The sequence below is a fragment of the Homalodisca vitripennis genome, chromosome 6 (genome assembly GCF_021130785.1).
Source record: "Homalodisca vitripennis isolate AUS2020 chromosome 6, UT_GWSS_2.1, whole genome shotgun sequence".
NCBI classification, from domain to species: Eukaryota; Metazoa; Arthropoda; class Insecta; order Hemiptera; family Cicadellidae; genus Homalodisca; species Homalodisca vitripennis.
Window position 1 is genome coordinate 110901331 of NC_060212.1, and position 18772 is coordinate 110920102.

The 18772-nt window shown below is 32.5% G+C and overlaps 1 protein-coding gene across 1 annotated transcript; it reads left to right on the top strand.

The window, feature by feature from the left end:
- The first annotated feature begins 433 nt into the window (after positions 1-433).
- Positions 434-6355, top strand: LOC124365512 (pro-resilin-like). Its single transcript, XM_046821496.1, has 2 exons — positions 434-442; positions 5003-6355. Exons 1-2 carry the CDS (start codon positions 434-436, stop codon positions 6230-6232), a joined length of 1239 nt encoding a protein of 412 aa, XP_046677452.1. The 3' UTR covers positions 6233-6355.
- Positions 6356-18772: the final 12417 nt, after the last annotated feature.

Consider the following 18772-nt stretch of genomic DNA (forward strand, 5'->3'; position numbering starts at 1 on the left):
ACTTGTGTTCAGACCAAAATTGAAAGCCATATTATACAGTTTTAAGAGATAGATAAACCATTTTCTCAGCCATTAAAGTAAATGAATACGCACTGGGAATACATCTTCAGGGATTTTCAGTATTTCAAGTAAAATTGTAAAGTAATTCATATCTGCCCTATAAGGACTGGACACCCAAAAGCTAATAGCGGTGTATCAGTGGACTTGTGGGCGGCACCGTGATATTTGTCGGGCCATCAGCATCAGCATCAGCATCACTGCTGACTTTCACCAGAGATAAGACAAAGAGTGTCAGTCAGCAGACCTTGCCACTGATAGTGTATTGATGACGTCATGTGGCGGGTTGGCGGGAGAAGGGTGACCGACGTCACAGCTGTGCACAGATAAATACAAGCAGAGTCTAACACCAGGCACTTCACACCCGCTTCGCATCATGGCTAAGGTAACATGACTAGCACACTTAGGTGATACGGTTAATTAATGATAACTATATGTTACACATAATAAGAATAATACATAAAGAGATGTTATTTTTAGAAAAAAAATCAGCTTTAAAGTGAAATCGAGTCTAAAAAGTTAATTTTTTTTATATGATTAAACCTTATAGAAGCACACAAGTAACCATCAATGATTAATCTATAGTTTTTTGCCATATAGACAATCTGACCTTTTAAATAAAGACTCGGATTTTTTAAGCGTACTGCAATAATAAACATATTATTTTTTCTAAAACATTACATTATATCAATATAATAGAACTAACGAGTGATTTGATGTTGACTCATCTCCTACTGGAAAATATATGTGGGGTATTCTGGTAAAATGTATAGTAACTGTGTTATATTTAAGCTAAAGGTTTTAATCCAGAGTAAAGCACAAAGATTTTTCGGCACCCAAACATTTATAGACTAAATACTTAAGAAACGGCAAATAAATTTGAGGCAACAGTTAGTCAAAATCAGTGAGCTAGGTCGTCACATTAGAGTCATCCAGAGTTATAACTGTTGTGTCAAACTGAATATAGGTTATGAGCACAATTTAATCCCTTTAAATACCATAAACCATTCGATTTTTAATATTTTATTCAATTTACCTGTTCAAATGAAGGCCATATGTAAACTACTTTAGTAATCCCTATCCAGCTTTCTCTCATAATAACATTGTTGTAATCAAGAAATTTCTTTACAAAACTTGCCGGTTCAGATAAGTTACCATGAGTTAGGTAGTGAGTCCTTAAAAAGTCTATTGTATGTTTGTAATACAGTATCCGGAGGTTTTTAGATATAGAGAAATGTATTTCTTTTGCAATTAGGAATAGTCGAAATGATCTAGAAACAGAATAATTGTTAAGCATTTGCACATTTATGGGGTTTATTTTGCTACAGGTAGTTGTTGTTACTTTATGAGGTGTGAGCTACATCTTATCCAAAATTATCTCGTTTCCAATACGTTTATACTTATATTTCACTTAATAAGGTCCATAGACTATGTTTGAACTTGAGTTGAGGAGATTTTAATTGGGGTTGATGTATCAGATGGTATACTTGTACGGACGAAAATACATTTTTGTGAAAATATGGTGCTCTGTAAACTTTAAACATCTTGCGTCCCACAATTGTACTGTATCTCACCTTTGATACAAATCCATGTATTAAGGGGATACAGGTTTTTCATATTTGTTATATAGCTAAGCTTAGGCTTCACATTGTTTTATCGGTGTTCTAAAAGAGTCGATAGGTAGTTTGAATTTAAGAGATAGTCATATTCATTTCAGAATAATTCTAACCTAAATAAAAGTAAAACATATCTGAAACCTTTTTTTTCTATTATTTCACAAAAGAAAACTCACAATTATCCAATAATTTGTGTATTTTTCACGAGGCCTTTCGACATCGAAGTGCCATCATCAGGTGTGAATCAACAATTTAAAAACAAATATCAGCTGAGTAAAACTAACAAGATTTATCTGGTTAAAATTAAAATAAAATGATATAAATATTAGTATATGTATAAAAGTTTGGGTCAAAAACTTTAGTTATATTTTAAAGGAATGGTGAATTTTGAATCGGTCCAAAATCATTGTTTAAAATGTTATCTTTGTGTTTTGTTATGTATAATGTTTCATATGCGTCGAGTTCTTCTTGTTTGTGGACTTGTTTTAATAATGTAAAGTTTTTAAAGGTGTGGTTTGTTTCAAAAGCATGTTTGGCAATAGCAGATTTATCAGTTTGTCCATATTTATAATATCTTTCGTGTTCTTTAAATCTTTTTTTAATGGTTCTTTTTGTTTGGCCAATATAAATTTTATCACAATCTTCACAGTTAATTTTGTAAATGCCACTTTTATTTTCATCTAAAATTTTATCTTTAGGATTTCCAATTAGGTTATTTATCTTATGTGGTGTGTAAAAAATTTTTTGACCCAAACTTTTATACATATACTAATATTTATATCATTTAATTTTAATTTTAACCATATAAATCTTGTTAGTTTTACTCAGCTGATATTTGTTTTTAAATTGTTGATTCACACCTGATGATGGCATCTTCGATGTCGAAAGGCCTCGTGAAAAATACACAAATTATTGGATAATTGTGAGTTTTCTTTTGTGAAATAATAGAAAATTTATATTCCAATAAGAAGAGCTCCTCCTCCTTCATTGCAATATCTGAAACCGTATACAAATTTGAAATTCTAAGAGCCTTTCTTGGTTATTTAGGATACAGTTATGCCCGAATACAAATCAAATTGTATATATATACCAAAAACTGCAATAATAATTTTAAACGTTTATCCAACGTTGGCGTGAAGGATTTATTTTTGTAATTTAGAAGTGGCCCGTTTGTTTGCATATGAAGAGCTATTATGTCTTTTATTCGTCAACTGAACTTCTCAAATATTTTATTTTCTGAAAGTGTTGGGGGAATATTTTTCTAATATGAAAGAATGAAATGTTTTCACATGGTTAAAAATACATCTCTAATAAATTCTAAATATTTAGTAATAAGATGATACGCATTATAAGTTACTAACACTACATGAATTTAAGAATTAATAAATATTCCTTGGATTGTAGATGGACGTATTGGTAGAATTAGCATTACTTCTAGAGTACCAGTAATTCTTGAGTTAGTTACTATTATACTTGTATATCTCAAATTCAAGTTGAGCGCCGTTTTACACATGTTACTGTTATCAAACGTTAACTTATATTGAGCACAATGTATAAATATGTCTTGAAATCACACTTAAAGGAACGGTTTTTGCAATGCGGTTCGATTAAGCAGTGTTAGTGAATTTGATTTAATTGTAATCAATCTTTTAATAATATCTCTAGACAATAAATACAAATATTTTGATCTAATGTACTAATGAAAGGAAGCATTATGTAATAATAATTTATCTGTGTGATAAATTTTGAATAGCTGTTCCGATACAAATTGGTTCAACTTTACTTTTTGAAAGAGTATGTCTCCGCTTTATCTATTAACTTAGAGCATTCTATTTAATTAAATACAAATCAGTATTAGCCTGATAAATACAGTTATGAATATTAATTTGTTCATTAAATTTAAAATTCCATAAATTAGAAAAAAAATAATTTCCAAACACTTCGGAAACGTTTGTTCCAAAATGCTTCATAAACACCTGTCTAAATGGTCTTCATCAAATCATATCAAATGGATGTAGCAAATAAAATATCATGGTGGATAAAAAGCCGTGGATTATATAATCTATATGGTCTCCACTTTGTATCTTCCAAAGATCTAAACAAAGAAATGTTTAAAATTTGTCCTCAGTCATGACATTTTTGAGAGACCTTTAATTTTTCAAAACTCTGCATTACAAAAACGGAGATTGGTATTGCCTACAGAGTTTTACTTCTCCCAGTCTTTCCTTGATTAAAATTTTTCACTGCACTGTGTATTTAAATCATCTGAAATTCCTAGAACTGTTACTTCTGCCTCTAATTCTTTTCTTAATTCTTTTTGTAAAATCTTTGCATTTCTCAAAAACTCTAAGAATTACAGGTCACTTGAAGAGCTGTTCCAATACTTGGTTAAAAAACCAATTATTGATGTTTAGTCAGATTACATTATAGAAATGAAAGGAACGTGTTGGGTGCTTGGAAATTTGTATTAACTTTTAAAAATGTTCTATGATAAGGGAATTTTCCAATATGTGTGGAAAAAACACATGTTATGGCAAGGCATTTTTAAACCATGTTGACGTTTTAATCTAGTATTATTTTAAAATTTAAATCGGTAGGATATTCTGCTCGTTTATTTACCACTATTTACCACCATAACATACCGTAATTTATATTATTTTAGTATCTATTTAGGTATTTAATTTGGTCAATGTAGGCTACATACAACATTTTTACAAATCTCCGACTCTATTTGTACACATTGAAATCTAAACAATATATTGTAAATAACCGAGATGCGGGTTTGTAAATCAATTTTCTAAGTAAACCGAAATAATCCGAACTATAACAACATAGGCACTTTAACTCTCTTTTGATGTAAGTAAGATTTCAGTTACTTATATTTAAATAGTCCCGGCACCAATTACGACAAAGCAAAGTTAAAGTTATAGTTTAGAGTCTTGGTTTCTAGTATATAGCTTAGAAAGTTCTATTTATTGTGTTAAATAAATTGCAGGATTAGAACATTTTTTTACAAATTAATTTTTATACACCAGTATTATTTTGTAACATGACAAAATTAAAATATACTTAAACTGTTGTGTTGAAGACACTGGGGAAGCCAAAAGTAGAATATTATGATGAAGGCACGGGCAATAAGCAACTGTTTGGAGCAGTGGTTGTATTATACTGCATATGTCTTTCAGCTTAATATCTGTTAATGATCGCGGTAACTTTGAAATAATTTACCTGGTACCAATACGTGTCTTATGTTTACAACTGATTAATTTTGACTTTAGAATTAGATAACTATTAAAATATAAAATCATAAGGTTTTATTTGTGTTCCAGTTTTTACTCGTACTCGCAGCTACTGCCTTGGTAGCTCTTGCGGAGCCTCCAGTTGGTTATCCTTCTGGCGGCCCTCCTGCGGGTACAGGTCTCTCTCTACCAGGCCAGTTTGGTTCCCCTTCTAGCCAATATGGTGCTCCTGGCGGATTTGGATCCGACTCTCCCTCTAGCCAATATGGTGCCCCTGGTGGTGGATTTGGATCCGGCTCTCCCTCTAGCCAATATGGTGCCCCTGGTGGATTTGGATCCGGCTCTCCTTCCAGTCAATACGGTGCTCCTGGTGGATTTGGATCAGGCTCTCCTTCTAGCCAATACGGTGCCCCTGGATTTGGAGGAAATGGTGGAAATGGTGGCTACAGTAACGGAAACGGATACAGCAATGGAAATGGCAAAAATGGTTACAGCAACGGTAATGGAAATGGCAACGGATACAGCAATGGTAACGGAAATGGCAACGGATACAGCAATGGTGGATATAGCAACGGTGGATACAGCAATGGAAATGGTTTCGGAGGAAATGGTGATGCTAACAAGTACGCTCCTTCAGCTTCCAAGGTGAGTTTCCGTCTTGGCAACTACAAGAAGAATGGCAACGGATTCGGAAATGGAAATGGAAACGGAAACGGAAATGGATATAGCAGTGGAGGTCCCTCAAGCCAATATGGAGCTCCTGGTTTTGGATCTGGATCTCCTTCTGGACGTTATGGAGCACCTAATGGTTTCGGATCAGGATCTCCCTCAAGCCAGTATGGAGCCCCTAACGGATTTGGTTCAGGATCACCTTCCAGCCTGTATGGTGCACCCAACGGTAATGGATCTCCTTCCAGCCAATACGGAGCTCCTAACGGATTTGGATCTGGTTCTCCCTCTAGCCAGTACGGTGCACCTAATGGTTTCGGGTCTGGATCTCCTTCAAGCCAATATGGCGCCCCTAACGGATTCGGGTCTGGATCTCCTTCTAGCCAATATGGCGCCCCTAACGGATTCGGATCTGGCTCTCCTTCAAGCCAATATGGCGCCCCTAACGGATTCGGATCTGGCTCTCCTTCAAGCCAATATGGCGCCCCTAACGGATTCGGATCTGGATCTCCTTCCAGTGAGTACGGTGCCCCTGGAGGCTCTCCCACCAACACCTACGCTTCTCCTGGCCAGTTCTCTTCCAACCCTCCCTCCAGCGAGTACGGAGTTCCCGGAGCCGGCACTGGATCTAACGGAGGATACACTTACTAAATTCAGCCACGCGATGCCAACTACGAAGTCACCATTTGTACAACTCAACTAATTTATAAGATACCACCTCTCACATCATTGTGATATTATTTATTTGTATATTTGTGAGTGTGACTGCGTGTATGCGGGGGTTTGCGTATGACTATTTATTTGTATAATACATCATTTGTAAACAAAATGCCAACTTCTTTAACCTTTGAAACTCTTCAGCTGAAAGTAAATGTTTTGCACAAATATTTTCTATAGAAAGTGGTAGTACAGGTATAATAGATTTGCGGCCTTTAGTTGGATTATATCCTTTATATAATCCTTTGCAATCATTGTTGTGTCATATGTCGCAGATCAGTGTGGATTCTGTGTTAATGTTTATGGTTCCGTATTGTTGTATCATAATAAAAAATATCAGAAGTTAATTGTCATTTATAAAGATTAGGTGTGTTGGTAAATTTTGAACAGTATTTATCACAAAATGTTTATCACATGATAATTTTTACTATTAGTATCATTTAATACACTTTATATTAGGTGTGTAAGACTAACCTATATTTTCCAACTGCTGCGACAATCTGTTTTATAATATTAGATTTACACCATTATATCAGTTGAGTTTCATAGAACTGATTTCACTCGCTGGGAAAAATCAACTATTTACAATGTCTTTGAATCGGCTTTTAAATAATCAATTTATTAATTTAATTCAGCACTTCTTACAGCTTGTGATATTTTCTACACAAAAAACTCTGCATGTCCACATCAAAATTAGATTCGGCAGTCTAATTTGAAATTAAATAAGATTTTTGGTATTTAACTTGTTATTCCATCACACATTCAACACACCTTCAACGCATTCAAACACAGTCACCCTTAAAGATTTTATCAATTAAATTTAAACATTACATGTATAGTAACAGAAAGAATTTCAACACGTGCTTCCCTTGCTGTCTCGGTATTCAGAAGAAAGAATCAGACCGAGATCTTTCTAACAACGTTGTGGCTTACACAACGGGGTCCACAAACCGGAAATGATGGGAAACCGGCAACTGTGTAGCCTCCAACCCAAACCGATATGTTCAATTTGAATGACAAACATCCGTCTTGTATTTATTTCCAATTTCCGCTTATTTGGCGCGAACCGTTTGAATTTAAATCTAACCAATATTTTTCTGTTACACAATGTTTGCACATGCTTCGTTTAAGAAATAGATTTGATTAAGCTTTAATTTAAATATAACCTTAAACAATATTTAAAAAAGACATGCCTTTTACTGTAAAATTGTGCATTTTCTGTTTTTATTACTAAATATTTATTTTAACATAAATTTGTATAGATTTTTTCAATGGCTTACGGATTTTGAAGGCCACCGATATTAAAATATTTAGCCTATGTTTAGCCAACTTATATGTACCTAAAAGTTTATTTTTCCAAATACGATATCATTTTGTGAAGCTTTAGAGTCAAATCTCTTTTGCGGTTTTAAACTAGATAATTTTATCAATGTTGACACAGGCTTATTGAAGAATCTAAAGATATATCATTTTGACTCACTACTCTAGAAGTATGGTAAATAAGATGAATAGACTATGCGAATGAACAGAATCCAAATCTTTTCAGATACGCAACAAACATAAATTAAAAACAGATAAAAGTGCAACACTTCTCTTGACATGTAAAAACTACATAGAGTGTTCTCTTCAGGGAATGATCCTGGATTTCCACCTGAAGCATTCCTTGTTCTTTATCAAACAATCCCTAAAGCGTAGGGCCTGAGAGACATGGTATACCATGGAGTATGGTGCAGTAGGGAACGAGGGTCTACTCTGGAAAAGATCTGAGTTCACAACTTTTTGGCCACTTTTGAAATGAAATTTTAATTGTACTTTAACAACTGGTGGGGAATTTTCTTTTAAGTTTCGTTATAAATACTGTACTAATTACAATAAATGTATTATTTAAATAAATAATAAAATAGTTTTTATTCATTTGATAAAATATGTGGTCTAGCGTGAAAGTACTATGCTCCATGAGTCGCATCAACATTCAGAACCAGCAATGTCGCGAAATCATGAAACCCAAATGCGGCAGTGGGTTTCATATTCCGCAATACTATGACTGGAAGCAATGACTATAAAAATACAATACTTAAATAGTAAAAATCTAATGGCAATAGAAAATGTTTACATATGATAGTCTAATTAAAGAATTATTGGGCCTAATATCTTTGTTCGTTCAAATTTTGTTATTAAACCTGGAGTTTATAAAAGTTTTTTATGTATAAATATAATGTATATGCTAAAACATTATTAACTTTATAATCGCCAATTTTATGATTGAGTTCTGTAAGATTTATTTTTAATTTCAGATTTAAGTTTTGGTAAGAATAGCTCGTTCAATATACAAGTTATATAACGTGTTTTCAAGAGTTTAATTCAAGTTGAATAGCATTTTTTTTAATTTTTTCTCATAAGCACTTTAATGTATGACTCTTGTAACTTTATGGAACCCGCGGAAATGGTTTTCTTGAAGATTTGCACACATTTTTCAAATATCGTGTAAGAGCTCTCTTCAGAGCTAGTCTCCGTTTCTTATCTGGACTTAATAATGTTGCCTTAATAAGATATTTTTCTTAAAAAAAATGGACGAATGAGTCAATTATTAGGATAAACGCAGTATTTCTAATGCTTCTAAAACTTTAAAAACATTTTCATTTACTCAATCCATCTCATCTGCCACAACATAAATGCCTTTGTCCGATGTCCATCTATTCGTTTTTCAAGTACATTTAGTTTTTTGGTAGATTCATAAAAACATTGGATATTCTAAAAAAAAACGCCTATAGATTTCTGAATAAAAACATAGCAAAAGTTCTCCTTATCTAATTGATTGTTAGCGAAATTGCTGTTATTTAAATTTTCATAATTCTCGGTAGAACATGATTATTGAATCTTCGAACCATTCAAATTCGAACCTCTATAAAACACTGCCCACAACGATTGGCTAGGTATAAGTCAAGCTACCAAAGTATTTTTCGGAAACAATAAAAATTGTATATTTTTTGGAATTTAAAATGTTATTCCCTCTAGATAATGATATCTAAAATTAGATATTTTTTAAATTAAAAAAACGTATTCATATAGAATCTGTGCTGATTTATAAAAAGACAACATGCGCCTTCGGATTTTCAGTCTGCCTCAAGCCGCGTGCTCTTGGATACATGAGTAGGAGCGCACTCACTCTTCCCCTATTACCGGCAGTTCCCTTGCCGGCTTACACCTTTGGTCCCCTGAATTAGTCCCTCTCTTCCTTCGCTGTACACTTGCTGTCATTGTTCTCGGCTTCATCATAACCAAACAAATAGTTTTGCAACAAAAGGTTAATCTTACTTACCCTTGCCCGTATTAAGTTGAGCACACTTATTTAATTAAATTCCGAACGAAGATGTTAGTATAACACAGCTTTGTAAAACATGAAATAGTATCTTACTAATCTTGAAATTACTAGATCTAGGGTTCAGGGGGGTTAAAAGAGAGATGAAGTCAGGTAGGTCAAAGATATGGTAACTGTTTTCCGGTACCCGAAGAGAAGGTAGAGTGGGCCAGCGGATTGCTTATCGTAGGAACTGTAGAAAACATGAAACGACGATGCTCATGCGACCTAACGGTCAGAGTGTGAGATAGTGACATATTCACGACCTTAATAGACATGCGTGTCGAATATTATGTGTCAGGAGGAGGGTGTCGAGGAGGGTGGGAAGTTTAACAAATTATACCTCTTCAAGGGTTGCAAACCCATTCCAACCCATATAAGTTGCTGATCTTCATGTACTATTATTGTTAGGAGCATAAGGCATGGGTATCTCATGTTTAATATTTTAGGTCATCGAGAAGTTGAAAAAACCTTGTTCTTGTTAATATATGTATCACAGTTAAGAAGTTTTACAAGATCTCTGGAAACGATTATCCCGAAGAAACACTGGTTTCCCTCCTTATCGTCAGGAACAAAATCTGCAGGACTCCCTCCAGCCGTTCTCATATGATGCAACTACCAAGGAATAGCATTTTATTTCCTTATGTATAAATATCCCTGATTTTCAAAAAATTACAGTTTCCTTATGACTGTATTTACCAATAAGAATAATATGGTTTGTTGTTGAATCAGAACTATTGAGTATTTTATACGTTTTCAATACTTTTATATAATTTAATTACCAGTAGGAAAATCGGGGTTGAATAACTGTATGAACCATTTCACATTTAAATAGTATTTACCAATACTCCAGTGGACAAATTATAAAAAAGTCATTTGCACAAAATTTCAAACTAAGAACGTTGTTTTTGTGTAGTCTAGATGGTATAAGTTTAAGATTTTTGTGACAGCTGTAAAACGCCGAATTATTTGTTTTAAGATTACAAATATTCTCTCTTGAAATTAAAGTGCCTTAAATTAGTTAGATTGGTCAAAATATCTGTTTTTCTTATTATAATTGGGAGAAAGCAGTTCACAGATACAGTGAGTTTTTCAAATTGTTGAGAATATTATAAATAAATGGGATTTGTCAGATAAACGTTATTTCAACATTTCTGTGTTAGATATATTGTTTATCATGTTCCTTTAAGCTTTGACGCTGAAAAACATTGAGAAGATGTATGTAATCTATTACCCACCTTCTCTTTTAGTTTCACTACTGTATACATCCACTAAATTCACTAATGCAGCCAATGCAGTCTTGTAGCGGGTACAACGGTTATCGCAAGATAACCGGATCAAGAAACGTGGAGAGTGGCTGCTGCCTTGGATGGTTGACCGCTGAGCGATCCTGTCCTTGCAAGCCCGACCGTTGATGGTGGTTCGGAAGTCACCTTTAAGCCGTTTGTCCACAGGCTAAGTGTTAGAGAGAACTTTTTAGCCCTAACTTTTTATTGGAAAAATAAGACATCTTTACTTTACTTTTTCAATTAATAAAATATTTACATCCTCGTTGCTCGTGTGACTTAAATTTTTACGAAGTAATACAATCGCAATGTAGAGCACCTGGTAGTAAAATTATAAACGGATTCCACTTTGTAGTCTAGGATATCTAGCAACATAATAGTTTTCATTGCAGGAGTCATTTTATTAAATCCTGGCGGATGGTGAGGAAACGTTAACAAATTGCTCTAAATTAACAAATCACTCTCTCGTGACTTGAGCGATTACAATCTGAGTGATTTTACGTCAGAACGCGACACGATTGTGGACTGGATAGAGGTAATTAGAAGACTGGATTGGGATGATTGGGCGACTATATTTATCATTTTGTGGTTTAGATGAAGACATGGGACAACCAGCTACCCCTCCTCCATAACAGCGCCTCATTTTCAATTCTAATTGCTATAAATGATTATTCCTTGATTAAAATTAATAACTGACGATAGATAATATTGCAAGGATAACACTGTTTACTGATTTTTTAACAAGTGAAGAAGAGGATAGGATCCAAGAGGATGGGATCCAAGAGGATAGGATCCAATCCTCGAAACATAGTGTTCTATTTTCGAAACATTAATGTTGGCGATTTTTCAGTTAAAACAGATTAATGTTTTTTTTGTGAATTTAATTTTTATACATGTTTTGCCTCTTGAAATTATATTTGACTATAAACATGAATTCCTCTAATGTAATCGTTAAAAATTAAACACCTGGTCAAAGTAAATAAAATTAGATATAATACAAATGAATAAATGAACTAAAACACACACACGGAGACATTCATTCGAAAGAAGGAAATTCGTGTGCAAAGCCAATGGTAGCTGCTATTAATTTGTACATTTCTCGTTATACCTTCACATTTATTATTTACATTTTATTATTAATTTTTATTTATTTATTTCGTAATTACATAGTTATGAATTAGCTCATTTCTATTTCTCATTTTGCAGTTAGTTTAAGCCTTCTTGAGATAATTTATTTTGTTTTATTTCACATTTTATTGACGTTACTTTATATTCAGTTTCGATTTTATATTGGTGTCTGATATTTTCATTTATTCATTGTAACGGCATACATATTTAATACCTTAATAATAGATAATATAAGATAGTTTTAAAGTAAATGTACCTTACACGTATGTCGCTTATGAATTTTCTTAAAATAATAGTATAATAACCCAATAACTATTTGAACTCAAATTAACTACACTGTTTTATTGTAATAGTGTCTACAAGCATAAAGCATAAATAATAATGCAGTTATATTTTTACCAACAAAGTTTAACGGTATAGTGTTTTCAAAAGTCAAATACTGTATGCTGCAATACTCAAAATACTAATATCCTATTAAATATATTAAAACGATTTCAATGCCTACAGTTAGGCTAACGTCAGCCCGAACAAGAGATGCGATGATTATAGTGCAGGCGTGCTCAGATATTGCATTCTATTTTATCAGGCGCCAACTTATACCTTGATTATTTTGCATTTTTGTTAAATCAGCATCATTCCTTCAGCTTACGTCTGACATATATGAAAACACGCAGGTTGCTTTAACAATATTGTCCTTATTTCTTGCCAATTGCCTTTTTAAGGTGAGCGTAGATGATAAAATCACAAAGGAGTATGTCTAAACCACTTTTTTGACAGAAATGGAAAGGGCAGTTTAAGGGGGTATAACTATTAAGAATAAAAAAAGTGTAAAATAATATGGCTCATATAGATACCCACTCTATATGAGCACTCTATGAGTGGTAATAATATCACTCACTCATTCTGTTGCACGCTCTTTTAAATACAAATTTTCCCAGTTATCTTTCAAACAACTTCAATTTATGTCTGAAATAAGTGAACGAAGTACAAGGAGAGGTACATCCTTATTATCTATCCCAATTCATCGAACAACTACCTTTAGTAAGTCGTTTACAGTGTCTGCCTGTAGATTGTGGAATTCCTTACCTGTAAACATCAGAGGCATCGATTAGAGCGCTCGCTTTGGGGCTGAGGTCAGGGCCTTGATGCTGGGGTATCAGGGGGTATAGCAGTTGGCGGCTTTGGAATGTAGTATTTAGGGCAATTGAATGAATGCGAGTGTGTCTTGCTATAGTGTTGTAAATATGTAAAAAGTTACATTAATTAAAGGTATTTGTTTTTTTAAGCTAAGATTCATTTAATATATAATGTAAATAAATAGATTTATTTTTAGTTATAAATGTATATATGTATGTTAGTTTAATTTTTTATGAGGTTAAGTGGTATAAAGGACTTTATAGTCCTAACTTAACCTCTAATAAAGACATTTTTTTCATTTTATTTCATTTAGTTTATGGAGGATAAATTGTCAAATTAAGCATAAATTTTACAGGTTATTTAATTTAATGGTGAGACGTTTTCTGTGCTGAAAAAAGTTTTAAATACGGATAGTATCAAAGTATTTATTTCTGATCTTTTGATTTCTTTATGCACACAAAAAGGAGGGGGTGATGGGATTACTATGTTGCGTTGTTGTTGCTATTCACCAGTTTAAAACCTGTAACTAACTCCAACATGTCCGAAACAACCCACCAACCACGACAAAAAAACCAACCGAAACAAACCAATAAAAATATGTTTTATTTAACAACACATAACAGTTCTCGAGAAGTCTTACGAATTTACATGTCTTCGGCCGCTATTTAAAAGAAACAATATAGCTAAGTGCTATTTTTACTAAAAGTTTCGGCTTACAGTGACGTTAAACATTGTAAATGTTTGCGCTCTAAAATCTCAAGAATCGAACCTTAAAAGTTATAATTTTGGTACACACATACTTAATATTTTTTTATATTAGGACCGTTTGGTTTACAAATGATGATCCGTTCTTTCGCAATCAATTTGAGGCATCTAATATTTATAAAAAAATTATAATATGCCATATAAGTATTCATATAACATAGTATAAAGCATATAAAAAATCTTGTACAATGTTTGTTTACGCTACTCTTTGAAACTACTGAACCGTTTTTAATGAAATTTTGTAGATATGGATTGTTTGGTCCAACTTAAAAGATAGGATATTTTTATCTCGATTACAACCATAAATTTATTTAATTTAATCATAATTTTTAACTTGCTTTAAAGTTATTTTGATTGCAACATTACTTCTTACATAAAACCTTTCCGGCAACCACTGTCTGGAAGAAGAGTAAAAAATATTCAGATAAGAAAATAACAATTAAAAAACAAAATATAGTTTTAACTGTACAATTACCAAATGTTAAGCGTGCAGTGTCAGTACTGTAATGTTTGTATAAAAGACAAAGTTACTATCTAACTAGTATTATATACATTAATTTATAAGCCCCATCTTACTTGACAGGTCTTACCTGGTTTTCCTATTCAGAAAATATACGTACATACAGAGGACCAAAAAGCCTACTTCTGTCAAAAGAAAAACAACTTGGATAGGTTTCAAAACAGTATTTAAATGTTCAGTAAACGTAGACTACATTTACTCTTATATCTGCACTGCTAGCAGTTACTCGCCACTTTGCATTTTTATTTTTATTGCGTTACTTTTTTCCTTTATGAATATTTTTATGTTAAATTGTATAGTATCCGCTTTAGATACAAAAAAGAAGAAGTTCCCTCAGAATATCTATTATTTTTAGTTCTTTTAGCATTTTCTGTTTTTTTTTTTTAAAATTATTTTTAGTTTTTAATTATTTTAGAAGTAGGTTTATTTATTTAGATGTTTCTAGGTGCAGTATACTTTTGGATATAGTATTCAAAACTGCCCTGAAACGAGGAAATCATGATTTAATCTACAACAAACATACGAGTATGTGTGTTCGAGGATTTTATTTTTGTTAGATTATTCATAGTTAGTACTCATACTAATATTTTGAAATATAAAACTGCAAATTTGGAAAATCTTTCGACACATTCAAAATACGCGTATATAAAATCATGGCATTGGAAGGAATTGATGTAAAGCTAAGTAATTATTTTCTTAAGACCTGTCCTTAAATTATTTTACGGTACTATTGAAAATGAGGTATGTTTAATCACAAAATCTTCAGTCATATACGGTGGTTGTAATATTGTCCTAATAAGATTTTATTACTTGTTTTCACCGCCAAATTTGGTTTAATGTTTGTAATTCCGACGTATCGGTATTCACCTTTGATGATGAATATTATATGCCAAACGTTTTAGTTGGTAACTTTTAAACAGGTTTTAATTAATTTCAGATCGAGAGATCGAGGAATAGACTACTGAGAAGGGGAAGTATTCTGAGAAAAAAATGAAAAGGGCGTTTGAACTTGTCAGGAATGGAAGATCTGTAAGCAGTGTTTTCACAGGAGTTAAATATTTCGAGAATAGCAAATTGAAATTAAATTATTCAACTAAACCTTGATTGGAGGAAAGTCTGTATTTACTCCCGAACAAGTAAAGCAATTCGCCGACCATGTTAATTCATTAGCTAAGATGTTTTAAGGTATAAAAAATTATATAAAATTATGGTATTATAACTGACTTAAGGCTTGTTGCCTACGACATTGCGGAGTCAATGAAGGTTAAACGTAAATTCGATGAAGAAACAATAACGTGAGTAAACACTGGGTTAGCGTCTTTAAAAACAGGAATCCTTATGTTAGTTACCTCCTGGAACAAGTGTAACCAGAGTGGTAGCTTTTAACAAAGCTGAGATAGTTGTTTTTTTCTGAACTTGAAAAAATCCATGAAAAACGTCCTTTTAATGCCATGAGATTATTTAACACGGACAAAACGTTGTTGTCCAGATCAAGCAACGTCGAGCGACCCTGCCATGCAAGCAGCCCGCCTGCTCAGCCGTTGGTGGTGGTTCGGAAGTCACCTGCCGTTGGTACCCAGGTGAAGTGTTAGAGAGGGATTCTTAGCCCTAACTTAGCTTGGTAAAATAAAACATCCTTACCTTACTTTATTTCAATGTTCAACTAAAAAAACAGTGAACATACGACAACCCACCTTTAAGTTCTGTTAAATAAGTAATTTTAATTATTAATATAATTATTAATTCAATCATTTGGAGTGTTCAGCTAGTTTTTATTAAACACATCTCATCATTTTGTATGTGCACTTCCATGGAACATAAAGTCGAATAAAGTCTGTTTTGTATTTATTCAAACATGATGCTCATCCTATTTATTTTCCTCTCTTGTCGGAATAACCCTTGACTAACTTGTAGGATTACTCAGGTACTCAAGGCAACATTGCAATGATGGGATGATGCAATGCTTAAAAACTAAAACTTTCCTAATGCTTATTATATTAATAGAACAAAACCTGAATATGAAGGATGACTTAATTCAAATTTTTTAAGTTTTTTGTTCTTAAAATGTTTGTAATATTATAAAATATTTCACAAGAAATGTATTTTCTTAAGGTCTTGTTATTTCCTCGGTGTTCCTTATCAGTTCATAAATATGTGTAAAACAATTTCCAGCTGTAACTTTTATTCAAAACAGCACAATAGCGTATGATAGTTGCTTCCATAAAAAATCGTTTCTTTTTAACATTACTCATTCCCTTTCATAATCGCTGAACTTATGCATTTATATTCTGACTTGTAATAAATTAAACTCTTAATGTTTATTCAAATATGAGTTCAGCAAGTTGGATAAAGCATTAAAAAAATAATCATATGGCCCACTGAATAAGATAAGTCTTATATTAAAAATACAATCGTTGTTATCTGTATCTTCCCACCAGGCTGAACGTTACACCTTGTGCTTGAATTTTATATAAAGATTCCTCTGAAAATGTGAGAGTGTACTTATGACGTTGAGTAATAGAGTTTTATGTTCTTAATTGAAGTTAAATTCATCTATATTACATTATTCACTTTGCATCAGACTACTTACTGTTGCATAGATATTAGATTTTTAAACACTCATACAGTTATAAAACTGTAGTTGGATACGGTTGTAGAAAATAAGTTGAAAGACAATAGGATGAAAAACCCCACTTTAAAGTTACCGTACTTATTTAAAAGATTAGGATAAGAATGATAAACTTATTTCCATAACACCCTGAATCTTATGCAAAACATTGTGTGATAGTGTTATGATTGGATGTCTGTAAAAATAATACACGAGATGATAACAATATAAACGAAGGGAAATAGTGCTTTTAGTGCGTATTACAGGAAATATTTTCATGGCTTTGGACTCGCTTGATAAAAAGTTAAAAACAAGAGTGCCGTATTTAAACTGCTAACTTCACTTTAAAATAACTATATAACATTTTCGTAATTTCTGCTCAAAGATCTTTGTATTAAAATGTATAGTTTAGGTAGTATATTTGATTGTAATTCTTCTATTTTTTGTAATAATATTATTATTTCTGATTAACAGATATAAATCACACATTTAATTCCGTATGCTATTCTAATACTTACCTCCAGACAAATATAAAGATGATACCACTAAGAAGCTCTGTCAAACATATAGGCTATTATAATAAGGCAAATGATATATGAGTAATGAGTACCTGTATTATAACCATTAATAATCTCAAACAATCAGAAATGTGAATAAATAAAATTAATAAATAATGTCGTATTATTCGTATATTTTATGTTCTTGAATAAAATAGGTAAGAGACATCATTTCCTTATTTGCGTAAAAGTTGCAATATTAAGTATGACTGTTGTTAATGATAAAAAATTTGGATTAAGAAATTGAATTGAATCTAGTTGTGTAACCTGAAATAACCATTCATGTATCCAAGTAGAAATGCAACTTAAGAGACAATATTTGTTTGGTACATTGTATAGTATAACCTATGAGAGTTATTGAATGTTAGGAAACATTACAATGAACGCAATCGGTGTATCATACTTTTATTATTTGGCAGTTAAACTAATTTAACAACGTAACACACTTAAAACAATATTGTCATGCGGAACACATGATACAACACGTAGGTCTCTCTCTCTCTCTCTCTCTCTCTCTCTCTCTCTCTCTCTCTCTCTCTCCCTCCCTCCATCTCTCCCTCTTTATCCTCCCTTTCTTTCTCTCCTCTCTCTCCCTCTCTCTCTCTCCAAACTTAGTTTAGAATTTAAACTAATCTACATTTATATATACAAGACACTGAGGCTAAACCATCATAACCATAATGGTTGGTCATTAGATTTATAAAAACTGTCTGAGTAGCACGTGTGTGTTTTAGTAATCGTTACCAGCTGCTTTAATAAAATAAAAGTACCTTCATCGCATTACATGGGAACTCTGGAAGGCCGTAGGCCGTAGAGCAGAGCCATATTATACTAGGATATTGTACTAGGGTGCATCCAATAATATGTTTACATTATTGTTTACTATTAGGCTCTTATTCAAGTTTTTAGACTCTTATTCGAAGAGTAAAAAGAACAATAACGTGGAAAATGAATGTTAAAAGTCAGGGACAAGATTTAATTTCGGAGCACTTTTGCGTTGTATTACCCCCTCTAACTCATGGGAACTGTTATTATTTACACACAATCGAAAAAAAAAAAAATAAAAAAAAAATAAGAAATTAGAAAAAATTTTTTTTTTTTTTTATTAGTTAGAA